Source organism: Barbus barbus, assembly GCF_936440315.1.
Source record: "Barbus barbus genome assembly, chromosome: 38".
NCBI lineage: Eukaryota > Metazoa > Chordata > Actinopteri > Cypriniformes > Cyprinidae > Barbus > Barbus barbus.
Genome location: NC_136716.1, coordinates 18102729 through 18122953, shown reverse-complemented (window position 1 = coordinate 18122953; position 20225 = coordinate 18102729). Strand labels below are relative to the sequence as shown.

General features: G+C 37.6%; 1 protein-coding gene across 1 annotated transcript in view; it reads left to right on the top strand.

The window, feature by feature from the left end:
- Positions 1 to 20225, top strand: part of LOC306857976 (attractin-like protein 1) — a 102133-nt gene that overhangs the window by 22972 nt on the left and 58936 nt on the right. The window contains exons 10-21 of the mRNA XM_079398295.1: positions 90 to 244; positions 847 to 931; positions 1150 to 1361; positions 3645 to 3763; positions 3880 to 4012; positions 4879 to 5066; positions 6284 to 6497; positions 6605 to 6793; positions 9866 to 10084; positions 10675 to 10812; positions 12840 to 12933; positions 20108 to 20160. Coding sequence (XP_079254421.1) covers positions 90 to 244; positions 847 to 931; positions 1150 to 1361; positions 3645 to 3763; positions 3880 to 4012; positions 4879 to 5066; positions 6284 to 6497; positions 6605 to 6793; positions 9866 to 10084; positions 10675 to 10812; positions 12840 to 12933; positions 20108 to 20160 — 1799 coding nt within the window. The remainder of the gene's footprint in view (positions 1 to 89; positions 245 to 846; positions 932 to 1149; positions 1362 to 3644; positions 3764 to 3879; positions 4013 to 4878; positions 5067 to 6283; positions 6498 to 6604; positions 6794 to 9865; positions 10085 to 10674; positions 10813 to 12839; positions 12934 to 20107; positions 20161 to 20225) is intronic.

Here is a 20225-nt window from a genome sequence, read left to right as displayed (position 1 = left end):
CAAAGAAAAATGTTGTAAATTTGATCATTTTAGAGGAACAGTTAGTTTCAGATATGGTGCAACAGTTTGATGTTTGTTGTGTGTTGCAGGACGATTCTTAGAGAAAGCGGTTACCCACGTTACCTGCATTCGTCTGTGCTGCTGGGAGGAACTCTGCTCATCTTTGGAGGAAATACACATAATGACACCTCTCTTAGCAATGGAGCCAAGTGCTTCTCTGCTGACTTCCTTGCCTATGACATTGGTTTGTGTTGCTACTTTACTGCATGTTTGATATACACTCCCATTAAAAAGTTTGAGGTCGGTAATATTTATGAAATTTTTTTGTGAAATATTTCTTATGCTCACCAAGGCTACATTTATTTGATCAAAATACAGTAAAAATAATATTGTGAAATATTATTACAATTACTTTTTTTTCTATTTATATATATATTTGAATATGCAGTTTATTCCTTGATGAATAGAAAGTTCAAAGGAACAGCATTTATTTGAAATAGTTTTTTTTTTTTTTTGTAATGTAAAAGTAATGTTGAATGCATCCTTGCTGAAAAAACTTACTGACCTCAAACTTTGGAAATGGTAATGTGCAGTTGTCACATATTCCCACAATGAAAACCTGAAGACATTTCAGAAAAAGACAAATTGATACAATCAAAAGTTATGGAAATTCCCTTTGGGAACATAAGTTTTTGCTAAATGTCGCATAAGTATGTCTGACTCGTAAGTAAATAATAAAAAAAAAAGACTATTTTCAGTGAAATGGTTGAAACTGTACACAAGAAAAAGTCATAGAAAATAAAACAATTTTGACCAAATTATTTCAGTTTGCCTTTTTTCTTATAGCGTGTGATGAGTGGAAGGTTCTTCCCAAACCAAACTTGCACAGAGACGTGAATCGTTTTGGACATACAGCAGTAACCAGTAATGGGTGAGAAGTCTAAATTAACACACACACTCTGTCACAGAGCTGCCCTCTGTTCCCTCTGCCTAGCCCCTTTTGGTATTAAGACATGAACACATACTTGGGTTTTAAAAACTCTTTATTTACCTTGATGTGTCAGTAAGGTGGAGAGATGGGTTATACACGCGCGCACACACTTTCACAAAATGTTGTTTTATACTTAAGTCTTCATCTTCTCCTTCTAGGTCCATGTATGTGTTTGGGGGTTTCTCCAGCGTCCTTCTGAATGACGTACTAATCTACAGGCCACCCAGCTGTGAGGCCTTCCTGGGGCAGGAGCACTGTGAAGCCGCAGGTCCTGGTGTGCGCTGCGTTTGGAAAGGGGGCCGCTGCACGTCCTGGGAGCCCAGCTTCTCTAACAGTGCTACACCTGCTCCTTTCTGCCCTGCCAAAGCTGGTAGGTATCTGGAAGAGGCTTAGAGACTCTCCTGCCACCCTCAGCTAAAACATTTTCCACCTTGCTCAAGCCAAGAAATCAGCCCTTCTTGTGTGTGCTGATCTAAGCCCTCAGGTTTGTCTGCTACATTGTGCACTGGTTGTGTTAATGAGAGAGTAATGGAGGGGGCACAAGCTGTCTGAAGCAGACACAGAGGAGAGTTTCCCACAGCCCTCCTTTGCTCTGCAGGACTACCAGTCTGTTTGATTTTTTGCCACCTGTCAGAACATGACCAGTCACACAAAACCAGCCAAAATTTAGTCTTTGAGAGTGAGCGTGTGGACCTCCAGCCAATGCAATATTTGGCTTCATTTCATTTCATTTGAAATTCAAACCTGAGGTCTGGAGAGGTGCATGCTGGGATAATCTCTGGCAGTGCTGGCCTTGTTTATGCTGTGTGAGTGTTTGTGTTTTCCGCATCGCTGCTTGCCGCTGTTAAATCTCAAGTGCCACAGCAATTAAAAAAAAAAAAAAGTACTTGCAGTCTCAATTAAATGGAATGAAATAAAAAAAGACTAGGTACTCTGAAATAATGCCAAAACACATACAACATGACTATTGTAGCCAATAACAAATTACTCTTATGATCTAGTTAATTTGATTAGACTTGATTTGAATCATTCGCTGAATAAAGTCAAAATTGCATGAGGACTGTGTTGTTGTATTCTGTTTTGCTTAAATCAGTGTCATTACGAATTGTGTAGTATTTTTGTATAGTTTTTTTTAGTTTTATTTGTAAATAAGTACATTTTTAAATATTAATAGAAAACAAACTATAAATAAATGTGTGTGTATATAATATTAAGTCTAGCCTGATCTGAACCCTAAACACGTTTTGTCAAAAAAGCTGGTATTGTCCACTTTCAAAGCATCGTGAGTTCACGTTTCACTGCAGAAGCCGATAAGTGCCCTTATTGTTTTTGAACAGACGCCGATAAGTCCATTTTAGCGAATCAGCGTGCTGTATTCAGGTCAGGTGACAAGGCTACTTTCACTTTGAAAAGGCGTGCTAGCTGAGAGGAGTTTTGTCAAAACTGACTAAAAGTGATCGAAAATGGATAATTTAGACTAACTTGATGAACCTGTGATATCTTCAGGGCGAAAAAGGAAAAAAAAAGCTGAAACGTTTTCACGGAGCCTTGGAAAAGCAGAGCGTTACAGTGGTGAAGGAAAAGCTCGGTGTATTGCGTGTAATCCTATCCATACGGTTTATGATCACAACAACAATAACGTTTGTCAGGAATCTACATTGTCATCTGAGGAGATTACAAAGATTAAACATTTGCTTTTGCTATAAAACAAACTTTTAATGTGTAAAAAAAAACATACTTTCAATGAACATTAATTTAGTAAATTACCTGTATTTAAGTTGTTAGTACTTAATCAAAACAACCCAACTGCAGTTTGATTGATATTATTTGGAATGCACAGTAAAAAAAAAAAAAAAAAAACTTGATTTCTGGAAAAAAAAAAAAAAAATGGAATTATCGGTTTTTTACAAATGAACTCTTCATACGTGTGTGTGTGTATGTATGCGTGTATGTATGTTATACACACACAAAGACTTCTTTCATACATGTATTTATGTGTGTGTATGTTTGTTTAGGACACAAATTTATCAAAATTATATAAATATATAAAAAATTTTGACGTATTCTATAAATATGTGTGTATACATGTACACACATTACACGTTATTGCAATTCTGGTGAATGCACTTATTTAACTACACCTTATGTAATGATCCTTTTAGTAAGTGAATATTCAATAATTGAGTTAATTTCTGATGCCATAATTCATAGACTGATTCAAACAGATAGGTTTGCTGTAGATTAAGTAGCTGTGCAAGAAATGTTGCTGTGTTGTGTGTTAAAGAGAGCTTTTTAAGACTAGGGAAGGGGAAACAAATGTAGTGAAGTAAGGACATGGAGACAATAGTTATTATTGAATAAAGGATTGTCAAAAGAGAGAGCCGTAGAACCGAGGCCTCTTGATTCTCTACATAAGTCACACTGTTTGAAGTCTTTCGATTAGATGTAAATGGGGAATAGGTGTTTGAAATGCTAAATGTTTCTCTTCTAGTTTTGGTTAAAGGTCTGATATGAGATTTGGCTCTGGAAGAGATTAGATGTCTCTAGATTAATGGATGCCTCACAGCTGTTGGATATTAATACTTAGGACTGCCATTTTTCTTTGAACTTTTTTTGCTCTTCATCTCTGCCATCTCTGCTCTCTCTGCTCTAGCCACAGTGGATGAGAGATGTTACCGCTTCTCAGACTGCACCAGCTGTACCGCCAACACTAATGGATGTCAGTGGTGCGACAGCAAGAAATGCATCTCAGCTCTCAGTAACTGCACTGCTGTAAGTTGGCCTTCAGAGGGCACTGGTGTTACACGACACTGTATGCAAAAGTATTCCTGTGTTTGTATATAAGTTTTTTTTTTTTTTTTTTTTTTTTTTTTTTTTCTCTTTACTAGACTGTGAAGAATTTCACCAAATGTCCAATCAGAAACGAGCAGATTTGCAGTAAGATGGCCAACTGCAAGAGCTGCTCCCTCAACCTCAGCTGCCAATGGGATCCTCAGCAACAGGAATGCCACACCCTTCCTGGTAAGAACGGCAGAGGATAAGAGAGATTTTATTTTGTGAACAGATATTTATGGCCATAAATGGGCTTGTCAAACAATTTTCACACATTAACAATGAACTTTAAACTGTTGCTTCTTGCCAAAATTTAAATCCATAACACTTCCTCCAACTATTACTGTTATAGAAACTATTCCTGTAACATGCTGCTAAATTACCGACATGATATAAAAATATGTAGCACACAAATATTTGGTAAAAGTGCGTTTTAATGTACTCTGAGTGCATCCGCCATCTTAGATTAATTTTAATCAGTGAGCTTGCCACAGTGCATTCTGGGTTTGTATATTAGCCAAAAGAAGTTATCTTGCATTTTGCAACAGCCTTTGTGACAGGAGCGTGCCCGTGTTACTTTAACATGTTGTCTAGACAGAAAGATCACTAGTTTTTTGGAACGAAGCCCGTGTTCAGCAGATTTAAACCGACACTCCCTGTTTTTCCTCCACTATCTCTGATTTGTAAATTACCTAAAGATCTTATTTAATTTGTGTTGTACATGAATTTGTAGGTGTCTGTGCTCTTTGTAAATGTTGACCTAGAAACTTGGGATTCACGACACATTTTGTCTTCTTTAAATTGTAAATTTGCTAAATGGTTCAGTCTGATTGTTCTTGGCATTTTCCACTGTGGAAATTTCTTTAACCGGCCACTTTGCTTAAATTAGCCATTGGCCCTTTTAGAGCTTCACTTGGTTCTGAAGAGTAATTTTCATTATGTTAAGAGCTCTCCTGCTGTCTCTGAAGAACAGAGATCAAATGAGAAATGGGGAAAAAATATGAGGCTTTAGTTAAAAGCTCCTAATTCCTCTACATCTTATGACCTCTCTGTAGCCCAGCTGTGTGGAGATGGCTGGAGCAATGTTGGGGAGGCCTGTCTGCAGATCAACTCCAGCAGAGAAAGCTATGACAATGCTCAGCACTACTGCAAGAACCTGGAGGGAAACATCGCCTCCCTTACCACAGCCAAGCAGGTGGACTTTGTGCTGGAGGAACTACAGAAGTACCAGCAGAAGGGGAAGGTTTGTGTCTGCTCATATTTTCACTACCAGTAAGAAGTATTTTCCATATTTTAGAATAGTAGAAAAGTCATTACAACTTCCACAAATTGTATAATTGTTTCGACCAAAATATGTTATCTGATATTTTAGCCTCTTCAAAGTAGCCAACCTTTGCCTAGACTACAGCTCTGCACTCTTTGGTCATCTCAACCAATGTCCTACAGGAATAATTTCTAAACTATATTTAAGGATTTTAAAATCTATGCTGGCCACTTTTTGGCTGATTTTCCGTCACTATCTGATTCTGCACGAATTTAAGTGTTAGTTTTATTAAGAAATTCATGCATAGACTATCATGGTTTCAAACATTTAACCACAAGTCTTTTAATAAGTTTTTTTGAAATCATGAGAAACATTAATTCAGTCAAGTGTGTCCAGTGATATAACAATTAAATTTTTGTATAGTGTATAACCGTTTTCTACTTTAATTAGTACTGTAAAATTGATTACTTGCAATTAATTCCATCCAAAATAAAAGTTTTTGTTTGGTATTATATATTTTGTTACATATTATTGCTCTCATTGTCTTTGATTGCTTCTGTTGTCCTTATTTGTAAGTCGCTTTGGATAAAAGCATCTGCTAAATGCCTTAATGCAAATATAACAAGTGTGTATACTGTGTACAGTGTATGTTCTTAAATCTGTGTGTGTGTTTATATATACATATAAATATGCAGTATAAACGCATTATGTAAACACACATTTATTTTGAATGATATTAATTGCGATTTAATTGATTTGACAGCACTAATTTTAATATACTTTTATTTCAAATATTTTAGTTCTGTGATGGCAAAGCAGAATTTTCAGCAGCCATTACTCAAGTTTTAGTGTCACATGATCATTCAGAAATCATTCTAATATGCTGATTTGGTGCTCAAGAAACATTTCTTATTATTGTTAAACTATTTTGCTGTTATTTTGATATTTGCTTTTCATAATTCTTTTAATAAAAAGTACAAAAGAACAGCATGTAATTACAGTATTTTGTAACATTATGAATGTCTTTCTGTCACTGTTGATCAATTTTAAAACATCCTTGCTGGATAAAAATATTAATTCCTTAGAAAAATTGAATGGCAGTGTATACTCGCGTTCTAATAATAATGATTGACGGACACTGTTCAAAATTTTAAATCCTAATTTTGTTGGTGTGACTCATTGCGTTTATCCTGCAGAAACTGTCCCCATGGGTTGGCCTGAGGAAGATCAACGTGTCATACTGGGGCTGGGAGGACATGTCTCCATTCACTAACACCTCTCTGCAGTGGTTGCCTGGTGAGCCCAATGACTCGGGCTTCTGTGCTTACCTGGAGAGAGCTCAGGTCTCTGGCCTCAGGGCAAATCCCTGCACCGCCAACACAGACGGACTCATCTGTGAGAAACCAGTCGGTGAGTCTCTATTTCCCTTTTATTCTTAGTGAAAGCTTGGAAAAAAGCCAATAAGATACATACGCATTCCCTTTTCAGTAACCTTATACATATTTCCTCCCTTGCAGTGAGCCCGAACCAGAACGCCCGCCCGTGTAAGACGCCCTGCTCTCTGCGCACCTCTTGTGAGAACTGCACCAGCCAGGCCATGGAGTGCATGTGGTGTGGAAGCACCAAACGCTGTGTGGACTCAAATGCCTACGTCATCTCCTTTCCCTACGGCCAGTGTCTGGAGTGGCAGACAGGAGACTGCTTGTGTGAGTGTCCTCATTTACATATAGTGGCTGTTACTGCTTCTAATCTGCCCCAGAGAAAATCTGTGGTCTTTTTTACATATTCAGCACTGATTTTGAGGGGGAAAGGGAACTGAATGTGTAACACAGTAAAGTACTCACTGCTCCTTCTACACATTTTACTATTATTGGTAGAAATATTTATTAAATATTAACACATTGAAGTGGTGGAGAATGGAGAGAACTTGGTAACTTTGTACGGTTCAGTTCAAGTTTTGCCATCACAAATGTAATTTAAAAAAAAAAATCAAATAGAAAGCTGTTATTTTAAATGGTAATAGTATTTCAGTGTTTTTACTGTATTTTTGAGCTAATTAATCCACCATTGGTCACCACAAGAGACTTCTTTCGAAGACTTTACAAAAACTTCAAACGTTTGGGGTCAGTAAGACTTTTAGTGTATATGTAAAATTTTAATAAGGATTAATTGTTTTTCTTTATCTGAATACTTTTGGACTCTGAAATGATTGCACATATAGTGGTGAGACATTTTGTTTGTTAAAATGAAACCTGAATTACAAGACCTGTTTTCTCCAGAAACCCCTTAGCCTTATTTCTTGGAAGGGCTTCCCTTTTCAGTGATGAGAGTTGCTCTTCGGAGCCTTTCAGCGAGAGATACAGCCAATCAGTGCCTGTCAGCGTCCTGGGTTGTGTGGGTTCTTCATCTCTATCAGATCTGTTGTTTCATCCCATTAGCTGAACTGCTTGGCCTCTGATCCGCCTGTAATGTGCAATTAGTGTTTCAATTTGTCTGCCTAAGCGTTCGCTCTTCCCTCTTGGCCGTTCAAGAATGGATTCTTATGGCACACGTCGGCACGCTAAGTGATAAAAACTTAAAGGAAACTACATAATTTGGCATAAACGTTCTTCAGGGAATATTAAATAGAGGTCTTGACATCCCTCAAATACCTTAATGTTCCTGATTTTTCACTTTGCATTCACATTTACATTCGGTGTGTTTGAAATGCAACTTGTTTGCTGACCATTTATTTGCTACACAGCTGTGTTATGCCGTTTTTGTCCTTCAGACTAAAGGCTTTAAGTGCTCGTAATGTCTTATTTCACCCTATCAGACAGTGAGGTAAGCGTACAGCGGACACTCTCTGACTGTAGTCTGTTTTTATGACAGGCCTAGACTTACTGATAGAACTTCCATTATGCTCAGTCTGATGGAAAATGAATTAAAAGCTCTCTACCAGAAGGAGGTGGTACAATTCTGCAAATCTGTCTGGCTCGGGAAAGCTTTTTGTCACCAAAATATATCTCTCTGTCCGAGTGATGGTTACTTAACGTTTCAACTGCTCCGCCATAAGCCTCGGCCATTTTAAAGATCTATTTCTGCTTCATGTTTTTCTTTTTCTCTTCAGGGTGCTTTGTCTTTGTCAGAACATGCATGGATGAGTTTGACTCGCACTTGTGAAGGTTTGCGTTTTTAGGTGGCAGTGATTTGCACTGATGTGGGGAGCTTGTGGGTGTCGACCCCAATATTGTAACAGTCTGATAAATTCGATCTTAAATCTGGCGGCTGCTGCTGCTGCCTGGGTTAGCTGAAGGTCATTTGTGTACAGTTGGTTTGTACCATGTCCTTGTCGCATTACCGGAGATCAATAATTTGACTTGTTCCTCATCCTCGTCTCTCTCCACAGTTGCCTGTTGGCATGGTCACATTAGGTATAAGTGTTTTGGGTGCTAATGAACATGAAATGGCATTAGCAAATCATTTTAATTTAAATTTCACATTTATGAGTAAAATTTATGTATTTACTGAGCAGGAACTCCCAGGATGGGAGTTATGGTTAAAGGGATAGTTCACCCAAAAATGAACTTTTTTTCACACCTGTTTGACAGTCTTCTGTGCAACATAAAAATATATATAAACTGTTTGTAGAAGAAAAAGGTCCTGATCAGACCGCAGGCGCACCGCACTGCCTCCTTTTTTTGCAGTGTGCTGCAGATTTTTATGTTGCTAGGCAATCAGCAAATCAGCTGTCCTATCAGTCTAATCGAAGGATTATAGCATGAGCACACTAAAACCTTTGGTTTTTGCCGTTAAGTAAACTGTCATAAGCAAAAACCTTAAATACAGCTCTGGGAAATCCGCGACAGACACCAAACATTTCTCCTCCACTGCAGTCTCCGGACTTTCTAAGCAACGGTAAACTTTCGCCACCACAATGGAAGGCCAAAGAAAGTCAACTGAATTTTCATTTTTGGGTGAACTCTAATGCCTTGTTGTTTCAGAGGTGGAGCCAGATATTACATTTTGAAGGATTACAAACTTTTTTTTTTTTTTTTCCCCTTTCTATCAGTATTGATCAATGAGTCATACACAAGAAGACCAGAAAGGTAGCTGCATGGGGTCAGTTTTGATTTTGTGTTTTTTTTTTTTTTTAAACCAGTGATATCTCCTAGCTGATGCGCTAGTGAAGTCTTTTAATTTGCGGGGTACCAATAAATGTATGTCTGTAAAATCATGGAATTTCACTATTTGAATCAACAGAGAGGTATTTTTATTCTCCGCGTCGTCTCATCTGTTTTCCACGCCTACACCGTCTAGACATCTCCTCACCCCTAAACAGATGATTTTTTTTATTGCATGCCGAATCAAATCATATGGTGCTGTTGAGGATCTGTCAACTCCTGCAGCTGAGAATCCATGAACTCCTGCCAGCATAATGACTAACATTGTGCTTTTTCGCTGTTATTGCTGCCATCTTGTTGACCCTGAACACACCTTGTGTGTAATGCTTGTTGTTGTGAGGTCTGAGATCCTAAGATATGTGATTTGGCTGCCGGGGAGGTGGATCAAACCGAAAGAGGCTGACACACATGGCTCTGATGTGCTCTTTATGGAGAGTGAACTTTCTGGTGGTATTTGAGAGCATATTACTCAGTCAGTAGAGTGATATGCCCCGTGAGAGCTTGAATGTATCATTTTAAGAGTGTCTTTGTTTCTCATTGTTTATTTCTCAGAATCTGCTGGCTTTTTTTTCTCTTCGGCTTCTCATCTCCTCTCTCTCTTCTCTGTCATTGCAGCTCAGAACTGCTCTGGTTTGCGTACATGTGGTCTGTGTCTGGAGCAGCCTGACTGCGGCTGGTGTGGGGACCCTAGTAACACTGGCCGAGGGCAGTGCATGGAGGGTTCGTATCGCGGACCCATGAAGAGCCCCTCCAAACACAGCCAAGACATGGTGCTGGAGACGGGACTCTGCCCAAAAGAGCGGGGCTTTGAGTGGGCCTTCATCCAGTGCCCTGGTGAGAACCACTCACGTTTTGACAATAACATGCACACTTGACCATTAAGAGCAAATTTGTTACACCAGGAATTTTTAAAATTCAGGGCAGGGAACCCCTTGGGACACAAAGGGGTGCAAGATGATCTGCAAAAAACTAATGAAAAAATAATGACTGTTTTCAGGGCTGTAAGAATCTAATATGTTTAGTGACAGTAAATAAGTGATACTTTTTTTTTTTTAGTGAGATTAATTGTGATAATTTTATTGACCGCTTTAGCTTTTAACAGTAATTAAAAAACAAAACATTAAGAAATATTACTAACCCCAAAACTTATATATTTATGCATTTATTTATTGTTGTAAATTTAATTTGCTTTTGTACAATGACAATAAAAAAAAAAAATAGTTTTTACACTTTCGCTCTTAATATTTTTATGCAATATAGATGGGTTTTAAACAAAAATATGTTGCTGCTTTCATAATTCAAGAAAGGGATCCCTCACTAGGGATATATATTTGGCATAAAAAGTTTCAATATCCTTTAGTTTGTCATCTCTGACATTAAGATTTGCAAAAAATCCAAACTCAGTTGTTCCTTTTATTTCCCAGCATGCCAGTGCAGTGGCCACAGCACGTGTGTGAATGGCAGCGTGTGCGAGCAGTGTCGTAACCTCACCACCGGCCTTCACTGCGAAACATGCTTGCCCGGATACCATGGAGACCCAACCAATGGCGGAAAGTGCCAAGGTGAGAATATTTGCACCTGCTACTAACTGGGCATTTTGATGCACCATTTGGCTTAGTAATGGAGAAAAGAGCACACTGGGAAATTAATGTTGAGGTCAAAGAGGTTGTTGCACTGCCAGAGGTGAGGGGCAAGATCACACACAGACATGCTCTCACATTTTTTCTCTTTTGCCCTGGAGATGTCGGTTTACAGCATTGGCCTATGATTCTAGGAGAAACAGGATATGCTGTCACAGACCATTATGCTCACAGCTATGAGACAACACCCCCACCAGAACTTTATCACTAAGAGCTAGCATCACAAAACGTGCTAGTTTAAACTTTCTAAAAGTGTGGTCCTAAGAGGTCTTATGTTTTATTTACAGCATATTTTTGCATGTTAATGGATTTGTTGTGTTCCTCAATGTTTTTATGAAATTTTGCCCAAGGCCTCCTTTAGTTTAATGCTTGATGGGTTGTCAGTTCTGAAACGGCGCCCTGCAAACATTAGACACTATCATATTTCCCATATTCTTGAGCAATATGATATTCATATTCCTTCTTAAAGGCAGACCAGCTTACAAAAGGCGTTCATATGCACATAAGCACAGACCTTTGATATACGACCTACAGGATTCTGGGATTTAGAGACAGCATGGAATTGGTTCTGTACATGCTGTCATGTATGTTTAGCATGGCGAACAAAAGCCTGTCAGAGCCCAATGATCTGCAGTGATGTTAGTGCAGCGTGAAGAGTGTGTAGAATTAAAGCTTATTTTAGAAATAATTATAGTCCACTTCTCAAAAAAGGCAGAAATGGATTTCAGTACAGATAAAAGACGGTGGCACTTAAAGCTAGTGTTTTTGTCAGTGGCAAAATTCTTTTTTGTTTTGCAGTTTCAGAGCTGGTGATCTTGAAGTGAGTCATATAATAAGAAGTGAAGTTTTCCTCATGGTTTGAAATTAAAAGTTAATTGTAACTCTAATCTCAAAACTTTCTCCCAAGTCCAAAAAGATCAAACGATTCGCAAATATAGTGTTCAGCAACTTGTGTTTTACATGACCACCTTGTTATACAATAGGCCTTTATATTTGTATATACAGTATTCACAAGTTCGGGGTCAGTTTTTATTTTTTTTTTTTTTTTTTTTTAATACAGCAAGGAAGCATTAAGTTGATCAATCAACAGTAAAGACATTAAAATAAAAACAAACATTTAAATGTCTTTAAATGTCTTCTAAAAAGACTTCTTTCAAAACCATTAAGATATTACTGACCCCAAACTTTTGAACGGTAGTCTATATTATAAAATAGAAATACAAAAATGTTATGTAATATTTACAAAATATATTTTATTTATTTATTTATTTATTTGTGTGTGTGTAGATCTGTGAAATATCTACACATTCTATTTCAAACTATTTTTAATATTTGTAATTTATAGTGCTAAATTCATGTTTTAGTTTCTACCTGGCCACATATTTTTTTTTATTTTTTTTTTGTGCACATAGAATGATAAATTTACCATTGTTTATTTATTGACCTCTGTGGTTAGGCTTGTAATTGAGTATTTTGATTTCCATCATTGATGTTGCCTAAGGACAGTAACGTGATGTTTTCATTTTGTGTAATGCAGCCAAACTCACTTCTCTGTGAACAAATCTGAGTACAGAGAGGGACCCCCTATGAGCTGATCTCACTGTTTTTGTCAGCTTGTTTGACCATCTTTGGGTCAATTAAGTCATTTATATTTGTTTTTATTTGTTATATTTAATATTATATGGAGCCATAAGTTTCCCAGAATTGCTCTGTTATAGCAATAGATAAAAAGACCTATCATTATTGAAACCTATTTTCTTTAAATTGCAGCGTATTTCATAATTACATAATGTTTAAGATGCAAAGCTGTCTCATACTCAAAGTCTCATACTTCTGTTTGTTTTCACACAATATTTTTCTCTTTCCTTCCCCCTTGTGTTAATCTTTGTCTTCTATTATTTCTCATCCTATCATTCTTGTCTGGTTCCCTCTCACTTTTTCTTTTCCAGCTTGTAAATGTAATAGCCATGCCAACGTGTGCCAGGTGCTGACGGGCAAATGCTTTTGCACCACCAAGGGTATCAAAGGCGACCAATGTCAGCTGTAAGTACCTATGCTGCATGCAATCATTTACTTGTATGAATAAATACATGCCAAGACTTTTATTTTTTTAAATGTATATAATAATTTTAAGAAATGCATTAATATACTTGTTCAAGAATTAATAATTGTTTTTTTTTCTTAACTCCAATTGAGGTTGTCCCTGGATCTTTCCCAAGTATAGTTAATACTTCCACACCCATTTAATCATTAAGTCCCCTGCATTCCATTTAGCTTGACTTGGTGTTCTCACGATTTTGGCTAAAGCTGACCTGCAGACGCAGCATATTTTGTTTGCATGTGTGCACACACTTTAATAGCACTAATGGAGGTGGAAGTGAGGTGTGGGAGTGTGCTGGCGTGTGTTTGTGACTATTAGAGAGACCAATCCTCTTTGAGAATAATGAAACTCAAGTGTTTCACTCACTGCATTGTTATATGTGCATGCAGAAATTCTATAGAGTGGGTTGACCAGTCATGCTTATTTAGGAGACGTGGGTGTGAACTGAATCTCCCACTCAGATGCTTCAGTCTCAGAAACAGAAGCTTGTGAGCAGCTTGAAATCCGGGCTGCTGTGTTGCATTCAGAGATGCAGCAGAGGATGTTGGTGCCTTTTGTGCTTTTTTTTTTATTTTATTTTAATTTTTTTACAGCAGATGCTTTGTTATAGGCTGACGTATAACTCTGGGATATGAAGAGGTGTGCAGCTCATGGAAGGTCTTACTTAATGTTTTAAGTGTTTTGACAGTAATGACTCAGGAGGAGAAAGAAAGCATTGTGCACTTCATTTTCTCCCTGTGATTTACTGGTTCCATTGTTAATACTCATAGATTGCAACTCCTCACCTTTTGGTGATCAAAATAGGTCACCTACGAGATTTGTGTAGATCCCATTAGTTCCAATTCATATCTGTACCCGCTTGTAGGCAACCACTTTTAAATGCTCCTGCGTGTTTTTGCGTGCGTTTTGCGTGTTCCATTTGCTAAAATCATTTAAATTCATTTTTTTCCCTCATTAATGTACACACAGCACCCCATATTGACAGAAAAACACAGAATTGTTTACATTTTTGAAGATTTATTAAAAAAGAAAAACTGAAATATCACATGGTCCTAAGTATTCAGACCCTTTTCTGTGACACTCATATATTTAGCTCAGGTGCTGTCCATTTCTGCGGATCATTCTTGAGATGGTTCTACACCTTCATTTGAGTCCAGTTGTGTTTGATTATACTGACTGGACTTGATTAGGAAAGCCACACACCTGTCTATATAAGACCTTACAGCTCACAGTGCATGTCAGAGCAAATGAGAATCATGAGGTCAAAGGAACTGCCTGAAGAGCTCAGAGACGGAATTGTGGCAAGGCACAGATCTGGCCAAGGTTACAAAAAAATTTCTGCTGTACTTAAGGTTCCTAAGAGCACAGTGGCATCCATAATCCTTAAATGGATGACGTTTGGGACGACCAGAACCCTTCTTAGAGCTGGCCGTCCGGCCAAACTGAGCTATCGGGGGAGAAGAGCCTTGGTGAGAGAGGTAAAGAAGAACCCAAAGATCACTGTGGCTTAGCTCCAGAGATGCAGTCGGGAGATGGGAGAAAGTTGTAGAAAGTCAACCATCACTGCAGCCTTCCACCAGTCGGGGCTTTATGGCAGAGTGGCCCGACGGAAGCCTCTCCTCAGTGCAAGACACAAAAAAACACCTGAAGGACCACAAGATGGTGAGAAATAAGATTATCTGGTCTGATGAGACCAAGATAGAACTTTTTGGCCTTAATTCTAAGCGGTATGTGTGGAGAAAACCAGGCACTGCTCATCACCTGTCCAATACAGTCCCAACAGTGAAGCATGGTGGTGGCTGCATCCTGCTGTGGGGGTGTTTTTCAGTTGCAGGGACAGGACGACTGGTTGCAATCAAAGGAAAGATGAATGCGGCCAAGTACAGGGATATCCTGGACGAAAACCTTCTCCAGAGTGCTCAGGACCTCAGACTGGGCCGAAGGTTTACCTTCCAACAAGACAATGACCCTAAGCACACAGCTAAAATAACGAAGGAGTGGCTTCACAACAACTCCGTGACTGTTCTTGAATGGCCCAGCCAGAGCCCTGACTTAAACCCAATTGAGCATCTCTGGAGAGACCTAAAAATGGCTGTCCACCAACGTTTACCATCCAACCTGACAGAACTGGAGAGGATCTGCAAGGAGGAATGGCAGATGATCCCCAAATCCAGGTGTGAAAAACTTGTTGCATCTTTCCTAAAAAGACTCATGGCTGTATTAGATCAAAAGGGTGCTTCTACTAAATACTGAGCAAAGGGTCTGAATACTTAGGACCATGTGATATTTCAGTTTTTCTTTTTTAATAAATCTCCAAAAATGTCAACAATTCTGTGTTTTTCTGTCAATATGGGGTGCTGTGTGTACATTGAGGAAAAAAAAAAAGAACTTAAATGATTTTAGCAAATGGCTGCAATATAACAAAGAGTGAAAAATTTAAGGGGGTCTGAATACTTTCCGTACCCACTGTAAATCAAGAACACAAGGCATTTATAGCTGTATTTATAAACTGCTTACTAATGGTTATTAATGTTGGGACAATGCTTTATAAAGGATGAACTGACTATTTACTAATGCTTACCTAGTGATTCATATGATTGCAGTTATTATAAAGCGTTACCGATAACTGCCATGGATGGAACGATCTATCTGACAAACCGATTTAAAAAATGGACCGGTGCATTATGTGATGCAGAGTAAATTCAGAGTAACAAAACTAGAACAGCAACAAGTCTGTGTTAGCTGAATATATTTAGCAGCTTCTACAGTTAAAACACTCTTTTTGATGTTCAAGTTTATGATGTCCTTTTTAAGGCAATGTTTAAAAAAATTTAGTTTTTAAAATAAATCTAAGAATACTTCAAAATATTTAATGCATTATTATTTAATTAAACGTATGTGATGTGTCCAGTATAGTTCAATTCTCAAACGATTGACTCTTGTGAACTGGTTCTTTTTAATGATTCAAAAGCACAGTGTGACAAGTATTCCAATTACAGAAAAGGGTAGGCTACTTTAATGAGTTCAGTCTTATTAGTGAATCAGACATTGTCATGGGTTGGTGAGGCACAATTGCACGAAGACGAAGGAGATAAACAAAAAGGTATTTTAATAAGCAAATCCAGGAGACAGGCAAGTAAACCAACATAACCTAGACAAGAACGGACGAAGACTAAGGGAGAACTGAGGTCTTATGAGCCAAACAAAAGGAACTGAGATAATTAACAGACAACAGGTATACTGAATGACTAAACAGAACGGGGAAAACTAGGTCACAGGGGAAACACAGAAAACCACAGACATGTAACACATGGAGTATCACCAGTGTATTTTGTTTCCTGAACAACTGACTCTTATGAGCGAGTAGTTCTCTTTAGTGAATCAAAATCATAGAATGTGACCTGTGTAGTTTTGATTCCTAAACAAGTGACACTTATTATTTGGTTGTTTTTAGTGAATCAAACTCACACAACTGTGTTGCTTGATTTATGAATAAATGATGGTTATGAGCACCAAACTAATGAAGTGAACACTGATCAAATGAACTATGCATTTCATCAAAATCAAGAAAACATCTTTTAACACAGCGTTCTGCTGTGTCTAGTATCTAAGGTGTTGGTCAAGTCACCTTTATTTATATAGCGCTTTTAACAATGCAAATTGTGTCAAAGCAACTGCACAATATCAAAATAGGAAAATGGTGTCAATGTAAAATGACAAGATTAAACACTCTATTTTCAGTTAAAGGCATTTCATTATTGAATTCAGTGATGTCATCCAGTTCAGTTTAAATGGTGTCTCTGCAATCAGGTCGACGATATCGCTGGAAATTGTTGGAATAGTTGGTGTAAGCTTCACTTTCAGTGTGTGTGTGTGCGCATGCATACTGGTAGATGCTTGTTTTTAATTGTGTGTAAGCCAATCAGGCCAATCCAGGTCCATCGGTGTATTCAAGTGTGTCTTCATCACAAGGACAAATGAGTGCACAGGCTGCAGTCGAGACGACAGTTACCGCTTCCTGTTCATTCCTTTCCTTCTCACTCTGTTCTCTCTCTCCTTCATTACTCAGAGCGGACAGATGCCACTACCCATCCTACATAACGAGGTCCGTAATGAAGCACTGGGACCGTTTTTGTCACTCACAAATATCATCACACTCAAAATGGTTGATTAAAGACCTGATGTGCTGCAGTGATCACTCGCCGACCCTCTTTTAGTGCTCTGACATTGTGAAAGAGCAATTCAAAGTTTCTTTTCACAGTCCTGATCGGGACTTCAGAGCATGGCGTCATTCTCCTTTGCTATGAGACGGCAGCTCAACGAGAGCTATTTGAAAAGATACACATGATTAAAGAGAGAAAATTGATGCAATTTGAAGCAAAAGCATGCTTGATTACTGTAGAGTCCATCATCATCATGATGGAGTGTCATGGAGTGTGTTGTGTGTGTTGTGGCACTCCAGGTGTGACCCAAATGGGGATCAAATTTTGGCACTACAGTGAGAGAGTGCATTAAAGCATGCACAGCGTGTAGGTGCGCTCTCACTGGAGATTAAATTAAGATACTGAGTAAGAGTGCATTATGTTTCACCGCCCTCACGGAGTACATTGTGTGTATGTGGGCATGAACGTTGGAAACCTCTCCTTCTGATTTGCAGTGTATGGGTGAGAGAGAATAGTCATTTCTGAAATGTCATCCAGATTAAAGGCTAGGGGACTGATATGCAGAGGTTTTAAAATGCCTGTGGTGCAGTTTGTCCTGTGTCCTCTGTACCGTGGTAAAAGTGTACTCTACCTTGTCCTCACATTTATCACCAACTCTCAAAAAAAATATATGAATGCTTCAGCTCCTTATGATAAAGGTGGATCCCAGCAAGCCAAGCGCAAAGATATTTACAGTATGAGATGGAGGTCTGTGTATATTTGACTGAGAATGGTGCAGTTTAGTATGTGTACTTAAAAGGTAAATGTTTTTTTTTTTATTTTATTTTTTATATTTTACTACCACATGGCTGGATGTCAATCCAGATTCCCTGATTCAGTTTAATCCATAAATTAAAATTGCTCCCAAATAAATAAATGGCTAAATAAGCAGGTCATAAATATGAAATCCCATTTCAGCCCCCCCAAAAAATGCTTTGATAAAATGATAAATTGAAAATTAAAATTAAATGATAATATAAAATGTCATAATTATGACACAAATCAAAATTATGGCATACTAAGCTATACTAATTATGCAATTAAAAAATGGAATTAATATAAAAACATCTGCCAGAGACAAATGCATAACTGACATTGAAATTATAAGATAAAAAGTTATGACAAAATTAAAAATGTTTGCAAAAATTGTGGCTTTTCATAATTGAGAAATAAAAAGTTGTAATTTTGAGATGCTAAGTCATAATTGTAGGATAAAAATTCATTAACAAAATATTTTAACTTAACTGACATTTTGTCATAATTATGGGTTTCTATGTGGTAGTTATAACTTTATAATGTGCTTAATTGTTATCATAATTATGATTTACCAAAATGCACAAAACCAAAATGGGTTAAGAGTTGCAGAATTAGTTTGTGAATCGGAATTTTTGTTTTTGCATGTGACTTGTGAGGACAACTCATTAGAAAACCTTTTTTTTTTTTTTTTTTTTTTATTATTTCATGCATATTTTATTGCATCACGTTCAATACAAACCCTAAAGCCATATTTGGCTAGACTGCACAATTGTAATGCATTTGCATACTTGCATAAAGTGTTTTTCTGGCCATAATGCATGTGAACTGGGAGCATTGTGTTAGATTAGATCCAAAGTAACTAGTCTGGAGCCCAGCATTCTGCATTAACTATAACATCGCTTCATTTACTTGTTAAAAGTGGCTTTAATGATTAATCGTATTTGCACTTCAGATACGCTTGCAGGACAATAGCGTGAATCGAAAGTGAATTCCCTCTGTAGAAACTAAGTGGTGAGATTGCTGTGAGGAGAGGGAGTGAGCGAGTTGTGCTCTCAAGTGAATGCAAACTTTAATTGGACCATCAGTTCCTGGCTCAGAAGAGCAACAGGATGTGTAATGTGCTTAGGCTGGTGGAGAGCTGGGCCGACAGCGCTGTGTTAATTGTTTAGCATGTTTGAGATTGAGGTAGAGGAAGCTTTGGGCTGTCTCCTGGTGCTCTCTAATGAAGCTGAGGAAATAAAGGCAACAGAGTGGAATTACATAATCTGCCTTAGTATGGAAAGGGACAAAGATACCGCAGGCACCACACAAATTCAAACATATTGTGATGCAAATACGTAAAGTCGTCTTCTGTTAATTCACTACTATTTAGAGTTAATTTACTACTGTTATTTTTCTATTTAGAGGTTTTGTTAAACAAAAAAAATGGTTATAAATGTAGCAGTATGCAGATATAGTACAAACACGAAGCACTGGCTACTTTTTTTTTCTTTGTCCATAAGTAGCCACAGATCTTTCGTTCTGTATTGTGACATACATCAGAGTACAACAGATTAGTGAAAAAATAATAATATAGGGCAGGGACTTGGATATGCATTGGTTGATTTATTTGGGCTTTGCATATGAATGAGGTTCGGAGAAGTCCTGCATATGTCACCGGAAAGAGTCTGTTATGACCTTTTGATTTAAGGTAAAACATTTTATTAAAAAATGAAACATGCATGGATGAATTGTTTACAATAAGATCTATAAATGGTGCACATTTTAAAAAGTTGTTCAGAATACACAAAAGCACATATTTGCAAAATAAGCTACGTGATTGGTTGTCTAGTTGGTTATTAGGAAAAAAAACGGATGTTCATGTGCACATAGACATGCCATAAAAAAACATGGATGCACAGATAAAAACTACTTAAAATACCCCTGCTAAAAATATTAAACCCTAAAAAAAACTAAAACAAAACGTCTCTATTCTTATTTTATTTCTTAATTTGTGTAACAACCTTTTTTGTTTTCTTGTTTTACAGTCCATTTATTTATTTTTAGTGTTTAATAATTATGACATTTGCATGTTCAGATTCATGCATCAGATATTGCATTGCCTCATTACTTTATGTACTTCATCTAAATTGTTTTTTTTTTTCCCCCCTCTCTGCAGTTGTGATTCAGAAAACCGTTACCTTGGCAACCCCCTCCGAGGAACCTGTTACTGTGAGTATGCTCTATTTGAGCTCTGGCGTTAACGTAATGCTGTTGTACCTTGAAAATTCATCAGA